Source organism: Calidris pugnax, unplaced genomic scaffold (genome assembly GCF_001431845.1).
Source record: "Calidris pugnax isolate Ruff unplaced genomic scaffold, ASM143184v1 scaffold103, whole genome shotgun sequence".
NCBI classification, from domain to species: domain Eukaryota; kingdom Metazoa; phylum Chordata; class Aves; order Charadriiformes; family Scolopacidae; genus Calidris; species Calidris pugnax.
In genome coordinates, this window is record NW_015090990.1 from 20,666,004 (window position 1) to 20,685,572 (window position 19,569).

At 40.2% G+C, this 19,569-nt stretch overlaps 1 protein-coding gene and 1 long non-coding RNA gene across 2 annotated transcripts; both read right to left on the minus strand.

Annotated features, from left to right (window-relative positions):
- Positions 1–1,168: 1,168 nt before the first annotated feature.
- On the minus strand, positions 1,169–3,703 carry LOC106895111. Its single transcript, XM_014954240.1, has 2 exons — positions 1,867–3,703; positions 1,169–1,486 (listed from the first exon to the last, which is right to left on the minus strand). The coding sequence occupies exons 1-2, from the start codon at positions 2,663–2,665 to the stop codon at positions 1,344–1,346; spliced, it is 942 nt and encodes a 313-aa protein (XP_014809726.1). The 5' UTR covers positions 2,666–3,703; the 3' UTR covers positions 1,169–1,343.
- A 2,210-nt stretch (positions 3,704–5,913) lies between these two features.
- LOC106895126 lies at positions 5,914–19,507 on the minus strand. The gene is made up of 4 exons (XR_001413360.1): positions 19,407–19,507; positions 17,558–17,644; positions 17,093–17,213; positions 5,914–7,180 (listed from the first exon to the last, which is right to left on the minus strand). It is a non-coding gene; the product is annotated as an uncharacterized LOC106895126 (long non-coding RNA).
- Positions 19,508–19,569: the final 62 nt, after the last annotated feature.

Consider the following 19,569-nt stretch of genomic DNA (forward strand, 5'->3'; position numbering starts at 1 on the left):
TGAAATCAGGGTCAAAAACTTTTACCTTGTTGTGTGAGGCAATGCAGGCAGGACACAGGAACAACCACAAAACCATGGATTAAGGGCAAAGAACAATTTAATGTCAATACCTCATGGATCCGGGAACCTCTGAAGCAGCACCCGGGCAGAGGCAGGCAAGCAGGGGACGCAGGCACTGCGGAGTGAGAGTCCTTATTAGCAAGAGAGTCCTTGTTAGCAAGGGAGTGAGGGAGCGAGGGAGTTCCCACTTGCTGCTTGGGCCTGTATTTCAAGGATTCTGGCAGGCAGAGTTTTCTGCTGGGCTTTGATCTCTTCAGCAGCAGGGCAAGAATCCCAGGTGTGTTTGAGAAGGTGCCCCTGAGTCCATCCCAGGCCTATGTTATCTAAGTGCAGATGTTCTACTTGTTGAGCACACAAGACTAAGCAACAATTAGTGTGATAGCTGTGTTTTCCAGCACCCCACATACAAGTCACTTGAGCGTATTTACAGTCCTCCTCGCCAATCTTCCATTAGTTTCCCACATTCCACCCCCTTGCTCAAGAGACGACTTTTGCTGGGGTTTACAAAACTGGAGACATTCATTTAGGCTTGCAGGTTACAATACAAACTAGCTCACAGAGGCATGCAATAAACATATATAGAAAAAAGAATAGACGCATCTTTACAGTAATGCTCTGAATCAGGTGTTCTGTTCCTCCTATCTAGGTGCCCTCAACCAGCTGGGCACCACCAGAAGGTTGTTCCATTTGATACATTCAGTCCTGGAGAATGTTGAATGTTGTGCTCTGGGCTGGCTGTTCCATCAGTTCCATTGAAGCAACGTGTTTTCAAAGTTGAAGCAACGTTTCTGGTGTCTGGGGAGGAAAACGTTGACTGTCAGTCAGTATGTAATGTTCATTGGCACATGGCCGTTACCTACTCAGAAAAAAAAAAACCAGCAATGAGACATTAATATCAAAGACACTTAACACAGCATAACTCTACATCACACATGCTGGGGTCAACGCGCCACTGAAACAAGCTTTCTACAGATCTGCAGCTGTTAATGTTCCCTTAGTATTAAATGCAGACAAGTTAGTTGCAGTAGAGGCTAACCAAATCTGAGTGTTTACACGTTGATTTTGCAGAGATGTATCCAGGGCATGAGCTTGTATTCCACCCCCTTGCTCAAGAGACGACTTTTGCTGGGGTTTACAAAACTGGAGACATTCATTTAGGCTTGCAGGTTACAATACAAACTAGCTCACAGAGGCATGCAATAAACATATATAGAAAAAAGAATAGACGCATCTTTACAGTAATGCTCTGAATCAGGTGTTCTGTTCCTCCTATCTAGGTGCCCTCAACCAGCTGGGCACCACCAGAAGGTTGTTCCATTTGATACATTCAGTCCTGGAGAATGTTGAATGTTGTGCTCTGGGCTGGCTGTTCCATCAGTTCCATTGAAGCAACGTGTTTTCAAAGTTGAAGCAACGTTTCTGGTGTCTGGGGAGGAAAACGTTGACTGTCAGTCAGTATGTAATGTTCATTGGCACATGGCCGTTACCTACTCAGAAAAAAAAAAACCAGCAATGAGACATTAATATCAAAGACACTTAACACAGCATAACTCTACATCACACATGCTGGGGTCAACGCGCCACTGAAACAAGCTTTCTACAGATCTGCAGCTGTTAATGTTCCCTTAGTATTAAATGCAGACAAGTTAGTTGCAGTAGAGGCTAACCAAATCTGAGTGTTTACACGTTGATTTTGCAGAGATGTATCCAGGGCATGAGCTTGTAGTACCAGGCTACAAAGCATGATGAGCCAACCTGTGACAGGGGAGGAAAACAGCAGTGACATGTCTTCCCAGTGATACATACGTGCTGCTTCAGCTCCTTCAGCTACTGTGACTTTGGGTTTGATAACCTGATGTGGGGTAATTGCCCACACGGATTGTAGAGCTATGGCTTGTGCCTTTTCAGAGTGAACTTCAATTAGATGTTGGGTTTGCAACACCAATAACAGCATTCCAATGCTATCTCCTCTAGATGAGGCACAGGTATTCACCAAAGACACCTGAAATACAAAAACTTGAGAATTTGATATTAACAAAGGATGTAAAACAAGAGGAGAAGTTGGGTTATGATGTATAGCAGAACCTTGTAATGCCTTGGACCAAAACCCTATAGGTTCTTTCTGATTTTTCATCCCTGTCATCTGCCACAATCCTGAGACTGTATCATCTGAAATTGTTACTAATTCAAATGAATATCTTTGCTTAGGAGTGTGTAATTGTGCATGCTCAATCAAAGCATCTTTGCAGGCATCAAAAGCTTCTTGTTGTTGCTTGGTCCCCTGCCAGACAACTTTCTTCCTAGTTAATTTCTGCCAAAGGCATATTAATATGACCAAATGTGGTGTAAAAGTTCTCCAGTCCCCTAAAAGTCCTCCAAAGGTCTGTAACTGTTTTACTGTGATTGGTACAGGAAATGGCTGCTTTGCTTGCTGTACCTGATTTGGTATTTTTCTGATTTGTCCATGCCAAACTATTCCCAAAAATTGTAGAGTAGCACCAGGGCCCTGTATTTTCTTTGAATTATTTCCCCAATCTTGGTCCTGCAAATGAACTTTTAGTAATTCAGCAGCTGCTTCACTTTCTTGTTGCAATTCCACCATCATCAATTGGTCATCACTATAATGGTAAACAGTAAGTGAACCGGACCACGCTGCTAAATCAGCTGCTGTCCTTAGGTGGCAAATGGAGGGATTGAGTTTGCATCCCTGAGGCAATACTTGTAAAGTATATTGCTTTTGTGGCCGGGCAACATCTTGCACTGAGGTGTCAGGCAGGGTGGAGGGGAGGGTGAGGAGTTGGTGGTGAGGCTGGGGGTGGTCGGCTTTTTTGTGTAAACGCTAACTTTTGCCACCAGGGAAACATTTCTGATGTTGTGATCCCATCTATCCCTGTTTTGGGGATACCGGCTTGTACAAAATCATTCCACATTTGTTTCCTTGTCACCTGTGCTGTAACTCCTTTCCATTTTGCTGCCTCTCCTTTGTTCACCACCTGCACAGAGGGTCCCGAAATCATAGCCCCGGTTCCCCTCAAGGTGTTTGCTGGGGTGCCTACATTACCCACAGCATTTGTCACTGCTGGTATAATCCCGGGGTTAGTGAGGCAGGCGCTCCTCTCAAAAACTGCATTTTGATACTTTTTGTCACTGCTACACTGTCCGGATTGGATCCTGTAACTGACACATGAGCCATCCTCATCTGCTGCACCAAATTAATACCTTCCTCCATTATAAACCAGTTTCCAAGGGACAACAAAAATTCAACAGGTTCTGTATCTGCTGCTAAAACTGCTGCACACAACCACTGATACGACATCGCAGCAACAGTGTCTCACCTGTCAGGACTTCTGACATTTTGCAGCTGAGCACATCCTTGGTCTACCTGATCATCATTGGCTCTAGGGCTTAGAAAAACTTTTTCACTCAGTGATAAGTGGATAGAAGCAGCTCCACTATCCCATGCTTGCAAAATCCGTGACAGTACGCCACCCCCACTCTTTTGCTGATAGATCTGAAAAAATTCCCTTAACTCTTTCAGAGTGTAAGTACTAGTGATCTGCGCTCCTCTGTCTGCTCCTTCCTGCTCCCCTCTCATTTGTATGAGGGGTTGTGCTTCCACCACCTCAGTGCTTTTTAAGCCCAGAGCAAATTCAAACTCAGTCTCAGAGTCTAAGGATTTACTCCAAATATTTTCATCCCATTCCTCGGGATCCCATGACCGGTTTGTAGTGAGAGCACAAACTTCAGAAATCGAAAGCTTACTTTTCCCATATTTGTCCCTTTGTTTATTAACATTACACACTACCAACTGGTCTACATTATCTTGCATCTCATAGCACCTCTCTGCTTGAACAGCAATTACTTCTTGTGCAATCACCTTTGCATCTTGCAAACTCCTGTTTTCCTTTTTCCAATTCTCTCACTTTACCACGCAATGCAATAACTTCACGGTCAAGAGCTCTTAGTCCAGTAGCCACCCCAATCTACTCGCTAATTTGTGAGAAGAATCTGATGCCGCTCTCCACGGCAACCCATGCATGGCCGTTTCAATGCTCTGGGGGTAATCACCGCCCCATCATCTTTTTCAGGCCATGCCTCTGGCGGAGCCAATTTAACCAAAAAAGTCACCACGGGGGTCCAGTGCTCCGTACTGGGCCATCCCGGAATAGGGGGAGTCACCATAGTGGCCTCCCCAGTCCCCAGGTTTTTTATCAACCGTGGCATGGGTGTCCCTGGAGCTGCCGACTACACCAAATGTGTGAGCCGATGCAGGCAGGACACAGGAACAACCACAAAACCATGGATTAAGGGCAAAGAACAATTTAATGTCAATACCTCATGGATCCGGGAACCTCTGAAGCAGCACCCGGGCAGAGGCAGGCAAGCAGGGGACGCAGGCACTGCGGAGTGAGAGTCCTTATTAGCAAGAGAGTCCTTGTTAGCAAGGGAGTGAGGGAGCGAGGGAGTTCCCACTTGCTGCTTGGGCCTGTATTTCAAGGATTCAGGCAGGCAGAGTTTTCTGCTGGGCTTTGATCTCTTCAGCAGCAGGGCAAGAATCCCAGGTGTGTTTGAGAAGGTGCCCCTGAGTCCATCCCAGGCCTATGTATCTAAGTGCAGATGTTCTACTTGTTGAGCACACAAAACTAAGCAACAATTAGTGTGATAGCTGTGTTTTCCAGCACCCCACATACAAGTCACTTGAGCGTATTTACAGTCCTCCTCGCCAATCTTCCGTTAGTTTCCCACACTTGTTTTTGTGGATTTTTTGTGGGGTTTTTTTTTCATTTCTGACACTAAACTGAGCTAAAATGCCCCCTTGGCTTCCCTGTGTGCTCAAAGGGCACTGCAAAGCTTTGCTTTTCCCTTTCCCTTTGCCTCCAGGTCCCATATAATTGATTCTGACCAAGTGTTAGCAGTTACATCCAACTCCCAGAAATTTTTCCTGAACTACGGTTATTCCTGGTGATTCATATGTCTGAGAATCTTACTGAAAAATAAACTATTGGAACCTTTAAAATAATTAACTTGGCTCTTTTAACACACAGGATCTTTTGAAGAGATTGCAAGGAAAGGAGAAATGTAAGAGGAGTGGAGGGCTGGACTGTGTGCTTGTGGAATCCTGGCATTGGGAAAGCATTTGTCTTTATCTACTTACACTGGGGCCAGATGTAGAAAGCCAAGGGCAACTTACCTCCCAGATGCAATGAGTAATAATGTGTAAACATATCAAAGAGATCTCCAATTTTCCAATAAAACTGAATCCAACATCATTTTTGTTTCAAGAGAGTGAAGGAAAATAAAAAAACAACAAACCCTAGATGTACAGAAGGCTTGCACTCTTATCTAAAGTGGTCAGTACCTTTCCAATAAATCTCTTTATGTAACTTTCCTTTGCAGCATTTCATATGGACATAGGTATTCAGTCTTGTCCACATAGAATAATAATCACTAAAGATTCAAAACTCAAGAGACCTGCTGCTAAAATTGCTGCTGACTCAGTCAGGGAGTTTAGCAAGCTGCAAGATGATCAGGGACATCTTCGACTAGATCATGTTGCTCAGAGCTCCATCCAACCTCACCTTGCATGTTTCCAGGAATGGTGCACCTACCACCTCTCTGGGCATCCTGTTCCATTGTTTCACCCTCCACATTGTAACAAATTTCTTCCTTCTACCTAGTCTAAATCTTCCCTCTTTTAGTTTAAAGCCATTACCCCCTGTCCAGTTGCAACAGGCCCTGCTAAAAACTTTCCTGTAGGCCCCCTTTGGGTATTGAAAGGTCTCCCTGGAGCCTTCTCTTCTCCAGGCTCAACAACCTCAACTCTCTCAGCCTGTCCTCACAGGAGAAGTGTTCCATCCCTCTGATCATCTTCATGGCCCTCTTCTGGACCAACTCCAACAGGTCCATGTCCTTCTTATGTTGGGAACCCCAGAGCTGAAAGCAGTACTCAAGGTGGCATCTCACAAGAACTGAGTAAGAGGGGTAGAATCATCTCCCTCAACCTGTTGGACACAGTTCTTTTGATGCACCTCAGGATGCAGTTGGCCTTCTAGGCTGCAAGTGCACATTGTTGGCTCATGTCCAGCTTTCCATCCACCACTACCCCCACGTCCTTCTCGGCAAGGCTATTCTCAATGCCTTCATCTGCTTGCCTGTATTGATACCAGGGGTTGCCCCAAACCAGTTGCAGGATCTTGTACTTGCCCTTGTTGGATCTCATGAGGCTCACACAGGCCCACTTCTCAAACTTGTCCAGGTCCCTCTGGATGACATCCCACCCCTCAGGCATGTCAAGTGCACCACTCAGCTTGGTATTGTCTACAAACTTGCTGGGGATGTACTTGATCCCACTGTCTATGTCATTGATGAAGATCTTGAACAGCACTGATCAATGACTCTGGTCACCAATTCCATCTGGACATTAAGCCATTGACCACTACCCACTGGATGAGACCATCCAACCAGTTCTTCATCCACTGAACAGTCCACCCATCAAATCCATATCTCTCCAGTTTAGAGAGAAGGCTGTTGTGGGGAACCATGTCAAAGGCCTTACAGAAAACCAGATAGACGACATCCGTAGCTTGTCCCATGTCCATCAGTGTGGTCACCCCATCATAAAGGACCACTAGGTTAGTCAGCCAGTTACTTGCTCTCGGTGAAGCTATGCTGGCTGTCTCGAATCACCTTGCTGTCCGCCATGTGCCTTAGCATAGCTTTTAGGAGGATCTGTTCCATGATAGTCCCAGGCACAGAGATGAGGCTGACAGTTCAGTGCTTCCTAGGGTTCTCCTTTCTACCCTTTTTAACAATGGGTGCAATGTTTCCCTTTTTCCAGTCACTGGGTGCTTCACCTGACTGACATGACTTTTCAAATATCATGGAGAGTGGCTTGGCAACTGCATCAACAAATTCCCTCAGGACTCTGGGATGCATCCTGTCATATACCACGGACTTCTGTGTGTTCAGGTTCCTCAGGTGGTCACAAGCCTGAAGTCTTATAGTGGGAGCGACTTTCTCCCCCAGAGTCTGCTTTGTGGTCCATCCACTCAAGAGGTGTGGTGAGAGAGGTTCTCAGAGAAGACTGAAGCAACAAGGTTGCTGTATTGTATAGCGGCGCCTGTAAAAAATGACAATGAAGGTAAGAACCTGTATTAGTCCTTCAAATGCTGAAACCTGCATATTGGGGTGTTCAGAGGGGAAAAAAAAAAGAATCTGCACTTGAGTAATGTGCACAATAGACATGTACTGAGGAGAAAAGAAACGTGGGTTGACTGATATGAACTGAAAATGCTGATAGAATAATGTTCCTGAGAACTGGCTTGCATTCCTCTGGGAAGGAACTGGAAACTAATTCAGAGATTATTAACTTGAGTCAATAGCTGTCAAGTTTCTGAATAAGTCAGGTTTGGTAATAACAGAAAAAGCTGAGTTGCAGTGAGTTCTTTACTAAGAATAACTCCTTTTCCTATCTTCTAATACAAATGCTGTTCTCTTTCACAACCTCAGTAGAGCTCCTACTGGCTGGACATGTGAGTTTGCTATGTATAGAACCCAGTACAACAGCCAACTGCTTTCTTAATAATAGCTTTCAGCTCCTGATTTTCCTGTAGCACACACTGAGGGGAACAAGTTCCCTGTTTGTAACAGTCATTAGAACTGCCTCTCCTGTCCTAGATTTGCATTACCCAGGCTAGTTCTCCCCATTCCCCAGAAGATTGAGCAAATCTGTTCTCAGATCTCATCAGCTGTAGTATTTCTAGGAGTACATATTGGTTGAACATAGAAGGAAATCAGATTCACAAGTTTTATCTTTCATTAGTTACTTGGAGAATATATCTGTGCTTGTATGTGTGCATTCAGATAGACAACTGTACACAAAACAGACAAACATCTACTCTTCTTCCTTTGCTTCGATACTCCCAAGCCTTCTTTTGTCTGTGGCTGGGTACTTGAACTTTCTGCACATACTTTGAACTGAGTTTCTCTTTCTCTCCATCTTTTTGACCTTTGGGGTCAGTGCTCTTCCGCACTTCTGGCCACTGTACACTCTCCCTCTGAGCCTTTATGGCCTTGCAGTTAGACATTATGTCTTTGTTTCCCCACCAGGGAAATTCCATCGCTCCAAGTCCCGGCTCTGGGGAAGATGGGGGAAGACTAAGATTTCCTCTTTTTTTCTTCCTTTTTTTCCTTTTGTTCTTGTCTTAGGCACATTTGTTCACTTACTGGTTCAGTGAAGTGCCTCTAGAACGCTCCCCTGCTCCTTAACCCAGAGGGCATGCGAACACTAAAAGGCAGAAGACATACTCACATACACTCAGAGAATCTTCCATATTGTTTTTGTTTTGTTTCCATCTTAACAGAAAACTCAATTACAAACAGTAACAACTAAACTAAACCATCTCCTCTTGCCAGTGCAGTGAGTCACCAGGACTTTCCATAATAATAAGATGAATAAGCATATTTTTTAGACTTTTGCAGTCGACTATACTTCACAGAAAAAGAGAGCTTTGACACTGCTTCTGAACCTACAGTCTTCTGCACCTAGTAAAATATGGTTTTACATCAAGCTTTTTGCCCTGGGGAGGATAAAGGAATTAAACAGTTTTCAATCAAAACTGAATATTGTACATCTTGGTCTTATGAGTCAACACAGCTTTTTAACTAAGCTGTCCTGTAAGCAAGATAGCATCTGCAAGATGAAAATTAGAAACAGCTGTATCATAGGGCTTTGCAAAATAAAACCTTGTTTACACACTGTATGGATATGCACATGGTGATCCAGGGATATTCCAAAAACTACACCAGCCTCCTGAAAATGAAAGGCTACCATGTCTTTCATTAATTTTTATGTTGGCTTAAAACTAAGTGTGGTACATGGTCCAACTGATCTGTCAACGGGATAGACAATGCATGCAGTGAAAATCCACAGTACTGCAGGAATCCAGAAGCTGTCTTTCTGGTAGGACTTTACAGGGATTTCAGTGTACTATTTCGTATCACCGGAAAAAGTGACAAGTGGAAATATTATGCTTAAAGGAGCTTTTATCAGTATAACTGTGGACTTAGTACATCTCTGCTTTTCATAATATCGTATTTCCCACAAATTATGAGATGATCATGCTTAGTAACTCAGTTCAAGCACTTCAGACAAATGCAGTTTCTATAACAGAAGAAAGAGAATCCATCAATTTAAGGACTTAAATCATATACATTTTTTTTTAAAACTTTACATCAACATTCCGTAAATTAAGAAGGAATCAATGAAATTAAAGTCCCAGCACAACATACTCTTCACTATGAGAGAAAAACTCTTTATATGTGGTGTCATTAAGAGTGCTCCAACCATGAAGGTAAATACTATGCCACTGGAATACAGAAACTGATATTTCATATAAATATGAGAACTAGGCTTGCTATCAAACTTTTCAAATTTGAAATCCACCTTAAGAAATTACCAAAGTCCATGGGAGGGAGGCATAGCGCCTGCTAGGATTAATCAGTGAAGCTAACTAATTTCTAAGGGATCAAATGATAACTATACGCCATAAAAATATCTTATGACTCATCATTTCATTATATGCCATAGTCAGAATCTGGTCACTTCAAAATATATATATAAGCATGTCACATAGGCTACCTATCACAAAGTACCTGTTACTTTCTGCTTATATTCCTATGTTTTACATTCACAGTGTATTACTGTCTGGGGTATACCAAATTTTCTAATTCAGTATAATTTTTGCACCTCACTGTTGAGATGCTGCTAACTTCCAGTTTCAGACAACATATGAAGTTGTTAATGGAGGCATAATATTTACTGCTTTTGTTTCAGAATATTCATTCTGTTACTTCCACACACACATTCTAATTTAGTCCTATTTATTATTCCGCCTTGGTTTTGTGATTTTTATAATCCAATTTAGACTGGGAGTAGAATGTAAAAAGGTACAGTATCAAATAGACTGCAAAATAATTAACTCTATAATGTATTCCATAGAGCTATACTCTGCCTACAATAAGCATACATAAATTCATTTTGATGTATCATGCTTAGCACAGAGGTAAGTGGGCATGTAATTAGTTCATTTATTGAATGTTTCCTCATCTAATTATACTGTAAAAAATGTTTGTGTTTTAAAAGCAATAAAGTTACTCCAGCACAATTTAATTTAAACCTATCATATTATTTACTCCACCAGATCTTGCGATTCTGTGAAGGCACAGAAATTCTTCCTACCCCTCCACCTCAGCCTCCCTAACATCTGCCCCATTTCAGCAGAAAATGTGGCTTCAGGAAAGAAGCCACATAGCATACTACTTTCAAAGCAGTAGTAGACTACTACTTTCAAAGTCAGACTGAGTAAAGCCCTGGAATGCGCAGATGCATAATTAACCCTTTGCTGTTGAGAGGAGGAGCCTTCCACTAACTTAATTGGATTTTGGCTTAAATCTTGTAGTGACACCAAAACACATATTCATTTGTAAGCTTTCAAGCAAATTTGCTTTTCCAGCATGACCTGTTCTCGTCTTCCACAAGGATTTGTTTCTTCACCTGTTCCTATTTCCTATTTTGTAATATAGAAATCACTGTCCCGTGAGCAACAGGGAGTTGTTTTCTGATTCAGGACCCAATAACCTATATATGGGAGATGGGAGAAAAAGACAATTCATTTCTGAGGCACTTAGAAAAATTAAGTCTGTCCAGGTTGGAACTACATTTGCCCTTTTTTGCTTCTAATCACAATAAACAAATAATAATAAAAAATATTTCTTTTTGCTCCGTAACAAATCTGTTCCTGAGAGTTCAAATTTTCACAGGTAGAATTGGTATTTTGGCCAAAGACATCTTGGATATGTGTTGCATATTAAAATTGAACATAAAGCCAAAGTACAGAAACTAGTTGTGTTCCCACTCTCTTCAAATGGGTATTGCAAATTTATCTGTGCCTGCCTGATTTGGCTGGATAGCTATGTATTTCCTATGAGATGCAGAATGTCCAGTGTGCCTTGAAGACCAGGGATCCTTCAGAGTCATCTTTGCTCATTGCTTTTCTGTGCCCAAGGAACTTGGCAGGTCGCAGAAAATCCTGTCACATGGATCCTGTCATGTGACAGGATGAGACAGAATCATCCTGTCACATGGCTCCTGTCATCTGACAGGATGACAGAATCATCCTGTCACATGGCTCCTGTCATCTGACAGGATGACAGAATCATCCTGTCACATGATTCTCATCACATGAACAGAGTACTTGCACATTGTTTGAGGAAATGTGTGCTTTACACTGCACAGGCTATCTGCCTCAGACAGAAATCTGTTTAGTTACTGTCTGCAGAAATCAGCTTTATCAAAATTGTAGTTGAAGACAAGGCATCAAGACTGGTCTGTGTAATGAAGGATGTCATTTTGTGTTGTGTCTTTAAAAAAATCCTGCAAAACCCATCTTTGTCGGTATGCAAAAAAATATGCTGGTGGTGATGTTTCATATTATACTCTGTTCCTGTAAGAGGCATCTGCTCAAGAATCCTTTCTTCTCCAGTGAGATGTAGAAAGGTTGTCTTTTTTGTTACAGTTTCAAAATCAAACTTCAAGAGGTTAAAAATCTCATAATTTATTTTTCTGATGGTAGCGTACTTTTCATTCTTATATTGCAATAAAAAACTTCTATGAACATGGCACACTTTTTTTCCCTCCCCCTCATCAAGAGGACTATTGCATCATTCTGTTTTCTGTGAAATCCATAAAGAAAATGTGATTTGTTTGTTTGCGCTTGCCTCACCCCCCTGACAGAAGCTGCATGGCATCTAGGGAATGAAGCATAAGATTACCTATCTCCTGGATAAAAACCAGAAAGGATGGTGTCAGTTAAAGCAGAAAAAGGCTCCCTGTCACTGAATGTTTAGCATCTCTGGCTGATTCTCTAGTCATCTTATCCCAGGTGTCCAATTAGGGCATGAGTGTCTCAACTGTGCAGAACTGCAGGCAAGCCACAGCTGAACCTACGGTTGCTGAAAGCTATACTTCAAAAATACAAATCCATGCTTTGAAAAAAACCCTGCACCTTCTGAGATAATTAGGTGCTCAGATGTTAAACTCGTTAGTTCACTTCTGGAAGTCTATGTAATATTTCTGCATTTCATTGGCTTCACAGGAGATGGTACACAGAGAACTCAATAATTACGTATTTTAGGTAGCGTCTGAAAAGATCGCTGTAAATGAAGTACAGGTCACAGACAGGAAATTTCTTTTTAACGAGCAATCTCAATCCTCTACACTGAATGAAACAGAAATCAAGTATATGATGTAATCAGAGACAATACTATAATGCAGAAAGAACAAAATGAGAATTGGAAAGGTAACTACTTCACTTGTAATTTAAACCCTTGACTTCTCCACCTCACAACTTCATTCTAATATACTTTTAGGATACAGTATATAATTTTAAAATTATTTCTTTCCTAACTGATACATCATTACTCTCTTTTAAAGAACAGGTGTAGGTGCACATGTAGATTATAAATACCAGAGAAACACCATGATGCTCCTTCATTATTTAGAAAAGTAAAAATTTTTACTTGTAATTGATCCATTATTTTATCAAGGAAAAATTACAGTAATGTTTTATTTTTAAATGTGGTAGCCTCCATGTGTCTGCTAAATGCATGGGAAAAGATATATAATAATGCTGCCCATCCACACCATATTCTGTGTAGATAGAATCATATAATGTTTCAGGTTAGAAGGGACACTAAATATCACCTAATTCCAACCCCCCTGCATGGGCAGGGACACCTCCCACTAGACCAGGTTGCTCAAAGCCCCATCCAGCCTGGCCTTGAACACCTCCAGGGATGGGGCATCCACAACTTCTCTGGGCAGCCTGTTCCAGTGCCTCACCACACTCGCAGTAAAGAATGTCTTCCTTATATCTAATCTAAATCTACTCTCTTTCAGTTTTAAACTGTTCCCCCTTGTCCTATCATTCCACTCGCTGATAAAGAGTCTCTCCCCATCTTTCCTATAGGCCCACTTTAAGTACTGAAATGCCAAAAGAAGGTCTCCCTGGAGCCTTCTCTTCTCCAGGTTGAACATGAAATGAAGTCTTCTGAAAAAGATCATGTTTCAGAAGTTGAAATCACGGACAATATGAACAGAAATACGGTCACAACCTGAAGGATAGCACTTCTCCCACTTTAAGCAAAGGCATGAGTACTGTAGCTGGCTGCTTTGTAGAACAACAACCTTTCCTCTTTTCAAATATAATTTTATAGTTACAAAAGTATTTTCTCTTTTAAAATAGGGAAGAAAGATGACAGGGTGGTTTCCCAAATCACAGCATTTGAAGACATGAAAAGACACCAGGCTATTTCGCTAGTAAGGAATTGTGAAGTTTTGTTTGTGTCTTCAAGCTACACATGTCCATGCATAAAAGCAGCAGGAAATATAGCCCATTTTGCTGACCCTGCTGTGTTACGGCTACAGCCACAACAGTGGAGAGAACCTACCACATTCTCCATATACCTGCATAAAAGAAGCTGATATTTTTTCAGGTTAGCACTAAGGCCCCATGTGTCAGCCAACAGATGTGGCCAGATTTATGATGGAGAGCATGCTAAACTTACAAGAGAGCTGGAATAAGTTACCCTGTTGTTCCGACAACAGAAACAGCAGAAGAGTTGTGTTCATGTCACATTTTTCTTCTGGTGTTTCTTCTGAAATGATACAAACTAAGTTGATGAGTTCATCATTCATTCCATTGAAGCTCAAAGATATAAACTAAGTCCATGAATATTAACCTTTACTGTCTGAGAGTCATGTGCTTAAATATTTTCTCTCTTCTATAAACCAGGAGCTCTTTTAATGTCAGGAATTTTAATTCTACACAAAAACTGCTCCAATTTCTCTCTGCAACTGCCAGACTTCAGGATAAACTAAGATAGAATTGTAGTGATGCAAGAGTTAAATGGTGACTTCCCGATAAAAAGGAACAGTGCATAAAACCTTTCCTTTTCCTGTAACTATTGTAAGTAATTCACAATATTTAATACTTGGCATAAAGGTTTTATTTTCTAGTGACTGGGATTAATCAACTTTTATTAGGATAACTCAGTCTAGAACACCACATACAAATTTAAGCATTATCAAGCAACAATAATGCTTAATGAGATCTTTAGGCAGATCACTTCTTTCTCGAAGAACATAGAAATTAAAACCAAATCTTTCTCTATGCATCTCTTCGTCCTCAGATGGTTGACTTTTGGCATGTCTCCCTGCTTCCAGGGCTTATGGGTTTTTGGAAAGGGAAAGAAGGTTTTCCTTGTGGAAATCATGATGTTGCTATTACTAGTCTTTGGAGTTGAGTGGACAGATTTCCAAATAATTAAACACTTTTGCATCCAGCAATGAAAAAGACTTACTTCCAAAACGCGTTCACAGTTTCATGAGTACTGTACTTACAGTTTCACAGAAGGAAAGCATAATGTGGTATGTTATAGAGCTCCTTTTCACACAATATTTTTGGCTTCTGTGACATAAACCCCTTTATGGTCAGCAGTCACACATATTAGAACTTGGCCAGGCACTCAGTTGTTAAAGAATTACACCTATTCTGTTCTTGGGGATTTACTTGAGCAACATCAGCCTTCTTGGTTGGCTTAGCACAGGTTTCTGAGAAATTCTCTGCATGTTGAATTCACTGGATGTCATGCCATATTTTTTTTCTGGGGGAAAAAACCCAAGCATTCACGCATAAAGATTCTATTCTATAGGATATGACATGCACAGATATATTTAGGACAAAGGCTATTTCATTCCTTTGAATATGAAGGCTTGATCTTATTTTCAGCCACAAACTTAATCTTGCTTTCTAATTTTTCCCCTATAAGTGAACATTATGTTTTTGCTGGTTCTTTTAAGTTTTAATTCCACTTTGAAATATCCTCTAGTACAATCTGTTTTTCACTCTCAGAGTCAAGGCTCAGTCTTCTCATTAGAGGATAAAAGAAGCTAATTGATTCTCATGTGGTTAGTCACAAAATTAGGAGTCCCAGGACTGTTTTTATGGAATGCCAAAAATTAACATCTTCAGATAAAAAGAAGGGCAACTCTGTTGTCATCTATCTCTGCTACCAAACTATTTGCCTTGATGAAGACAACTTTTGAATTTATCCACAAGTTTGCAACAAAACCTGATCCTCAGAGCAGGATCTAATGTGGTCCGATTGTTTTATATAGAGTCTCTAGTTCTAGAATAGATGTCTTAAAAGACTTTTTTCCCAGCTTTTCCAGTGTTTTTTCCACATTTTGCAAGTAAGTCGTAAAGCTTTCCAATCCTTACTTGTATCTCAGCTAAACACTCCAACTTTCCATGTTTTCTTTGAAATAGAGTAAACTAGTTGATGAAACTTCTGTCTTCTCCATCATACATATCACTGCAGATATGTATAAGGATTGCAGAAAAAAATATATTTTGAGTTTCTTAGAGATACAGCAATCAGTAGCAAATACTATGTCTTCCTTAAAGTAAATAAAATATAAAATAAAAATTCTTTAGAGCAACTTCATTTTACATTCATTTGCCCTACCTTGCTTCTCTGAAGTTAAGGTGCGAACTGTAGACTGTCTGATAGTCTCCTAACTATCCAAAATGTAACTTTCATTCCTACTTTCACGCTTCCTCTTCATTTAGTACCCACATGTGGATTCAGTGGGTTCCCCAAAACTACTTTACAGTAAACTATTCATTCAGGAATCTTAAACCTAGGTCTCCCCTCTTTACCTTCTTGATGTACAGAGTTGTCATCTGTAGGCAACAGAATGACCAAATTTGTGAATAATGTCATAGTAATCAACTAGAAAAAACAATTCTTCCACGTTCCTAATAGGTACATTCATGCTTCTCTTCTCCTTTCCACTTGTACCTGATTGTGAGCTATTCAAATCCTAATCCAGAGCTGCCTACTCACCAACTCAATTTAATGAAAATAATGCAAAACACCTGCAAAAATGATGCACAAAAATTGTTCCTGTTTCTCCACTTTTTATTTGAATGTGCATTTGAATGAATGCATTCATATAAAGTGCTACTAATGCTGATTGTCCAATTATATGTGACAAACCTATTATCTTTTAAATGGCTTCATTGCTGGACATTCTTTGGATTCCTTCCCATTAGTTGTCAGTGCATGCCAGTTATTTGTCATAAATCAGATTTTTGCCTCATTTTAGGTGAACAAGGAAGTCTGCTTCAACAGATGAGAACAAAGTTTTCAAGGACATGCCAAAGAACTGTTTCTGATTTATAAAAGAAAGGAGGACTTTATGAAAATTAACTTTCAGATATACTTGATAATGTATAAGACCCAGTAGTTTTAATCCGTCAGCAATTTTTGACTGATACTTCAGAAGATTATTTTGACATTTTTTTGACATATTAACTCAGCATATTCTGATGTATTCTGAAAAAGTAACACTTTCATTTGGCTTTTTTAAAAAGCCTGAGCAAGAATAACAATAAAAAAGTAAACATGACTTTTTTTAGTTGCTGAATGGAAAATGTTATGTAAATTAAAACTTTCCATAGATATTTTTGAAATGTTTACACTTTTATCTTTGTGTTCTCAATAAATGAAAAGCTGCCGGTGTAGTTAAACATCAAGCACAGATGAACTCTAAATATTATCTATTTAAAAGTTTGAATGTAGGATCAATAGGTAAATTGCTCTTAAACCAGTAATTATATATACACCATGTCTTAAATATGGAAAAGCAAATAAAATCTGCTTGGCTTATTTTAGGTCATTATATTTCCAGAGATATTTCAGAAAATTCTTGGGCCAAACAGATTTTTTAAACTGATACTTTAAATACCACTAATTTTCATTCATCAGGATTATTTTCGTATTTTAATTCTCTATACCAGCCTAACCACGAAGATGCAGCTTGAAGTAATAAAAATTAGCTTCTACTTAAATTTAATATTAACATGCACAGAAGGTTTTATATGCCCAAATCAACATCTAGGCTTACCTGATCATTCTGTTGAATAAATGGTACTATGAATCAAGCTGCTAAAACTGCAGTGCTTGATTTGATTTTCTTCAAGTCTCAGCCTGGGTATTTCTGGTCTATACAAAAATTGCAATCTGTCCTGTAATAAAGAAAAAGCTAAGGAGTGAACATGGCATTGGCCTTTGGTTTTTTATCACACTGAGCACAAAATTAAGGTAGCATCAGAAACAGTAGAGGGGAAGGAAGAGAATAGATACCAGTATTCTGTAAGAAAAAGAAACATATTTTCTCCCCTTAGACCAAACACAACTGCTTTCTACACAGAGCCTATCTGTGTCAGGGTAGTTGTGTCAAGGCAAAAAAAGAGCAGGAATTAAACCCAGAAATTTAAATATGAAGGGAGCCTTGAACTTAAGATGGTGACACTACAGAAACAAAAAACTGACTGAGCAAAGATAACTCTAGTTCCAAACACAGGGCTACCTTTCTAAATCTCTGTTGAGTTGGTGGTAACGTTCAGGATCATGATGCCCAGGTGCAGGAGTGCAATTCAATGGCTGATGCTGGAGACTGCATGAAACATGATGTGAGAGGGGTTAGGCACAGAAGATTAAGCATGAGAATTGGGAATACTGTCTTAGAATTAGATCCCTACCAAGAGAATTTATAGTTAAAAAACAACCAAACAACAACAAAAAAACCACCAGAAAACCAAAACCAGCTAGTATCAACCATACAGCACACCATGAATGCAGAGGTACCCATGTAGGTTCCCAAGCATGTCTTGCTTCAAGAAAGGTGATGCCAAAACTAAAAAAAAGGTGTTTTTCAGCAAAGACAATTAGCTTGAAAGCAGCAACACAACCATGCATGCTGAATATTTTTAGTCATCTTCAACCTGGAGATCTCTGCCCAGCATTCTATTGTGAAAAGAGCCCATGAATACACAGCACACGGGTTCAACTTGGAGCCCATGGAGTCAGGGCTGGAGGTGGGGGGGTGGGAGGGTGGAAAAAGCAGTAACTAAAGCTAACATTGAACTGTTCTCACATCCACCTGATTATGTCTATCTTACAACTGCAGTGTAATTTAGACAGTTCAAAAGCCTGGGGCATATTTGCATGTGGAAGTGGATTATAGTGCCACTCCGAACATCTGCACTGTGGTGATGCAAAAGCTGTGCTCTTAGCATGTTCCTCCAACCTTTGTCCTTGGCTCTGCTCTCTCTTGGTGTGCTGGAGCCTAGAAGGAGTTCTCCAGGGAGCCTTCTGCAGCTGTCTCGCAGAGATCCTATGCCAAGGCAATTTTTTTCAACAGGAAGCAGGCTTTGGGAATACCTTATGCACCTTCAAGATTCTGCTTGGTAGAAAGATACTGGAACAGACTCGGGGATATTACTCAACCACTCTAATAGCACTGTTTCCCTTAAAACTATACTAAAGGGTAACATTTTAGCACTGACTTGGAAAGGTGATTGATATATATTGAACTGCCAATGCTATTTCCTCTGCAATTTTCCCTCTCAATGTCCGTTCCAGGCGTTGGCTCTTGCTATAGGTTGACACATTGGAAGAGGTTATAGTGTTGAGTATAGAGGCTGAGGGATAGCCTAGATGAATGACATCCTAGATGCAGTATACCTATATATAACTATTAAACTGATTACTGGAAAGTGGAAATTTTTTCTTTATTTCTACTGCAACAATGGTTATATACAGAGTAGTAACTGAGAAAGGACATAGTATAAATCACAGATTACTTGAACAGCTTCCCTAATATTTTTACTATTTTCTATGTTAAGACAAAATATGGTAGAATAAATCAATTACCATGAGGCTTAAAAGCTATAAATAAAATTATTAGACTAGAGTGCAAAGTAATGGCTGTGCTCATACCACACAATGGAGCATTATACAGAGACCCCTGAATAGGGACAACCAAGCTCATGTGACATTTCGTTACTTCATTAAAATATTAATGATCTTGCCTATTAGAATATCTTTACAGGTACGTCTTTTAGAAATAGACTATAACTCTTGGTTTTACAGAGAAAAGGTGAAGTGATTAGCTTGGCCTTTCCCTCTCCTTGCCAACTTTTATTCCTGTGTTTTATCTCTTGCAGTGCCCAAGACTATTCCCTAGTTTCTTGAGCTGCTATAGTTGCTAAATTGAAGAAAGCATACTTCGTTTGCACATACTTAGCTGGATATATGTTGTGTTATTTAGGAAGCAAAAAAAAAAAAAAAAAGCACAGGCACCTCTTTATAAAGGAAACAAACAAACAAAATAAAAATCAAAGTACTTCTTTCTAGAGTGACAGACACTGACTTACCCATTTTGAATTCCTATGAAAGAAGTATTGGAGATTGGACTTCAGCGTGTTTTGCCACAGTTATATACACCCCACCTCTTTTCACTGTGTTACTCAAAAACTTCTCTTCTGGTGTACTTTTACTGAAAACAGAATAAAATGTTTCCTCTGAATTCAACACTTC

Coding starts and splice junctions, on each gene's coding strand:
- LOC106895111 (XM_014954240.1), bottom strand. CDS start 2,665: ATGATGGTGGAATTGCAACAAGAAAGTGAAGCAGCTGCTGAATTACTA. Junction 1,487..1,866: donor TGAAGGAGCTGAAGCAGCAC/GTATGTATCACT, acceptor TTTCCTCCCCAG/ACACCAGAAACGTTGCTTCA.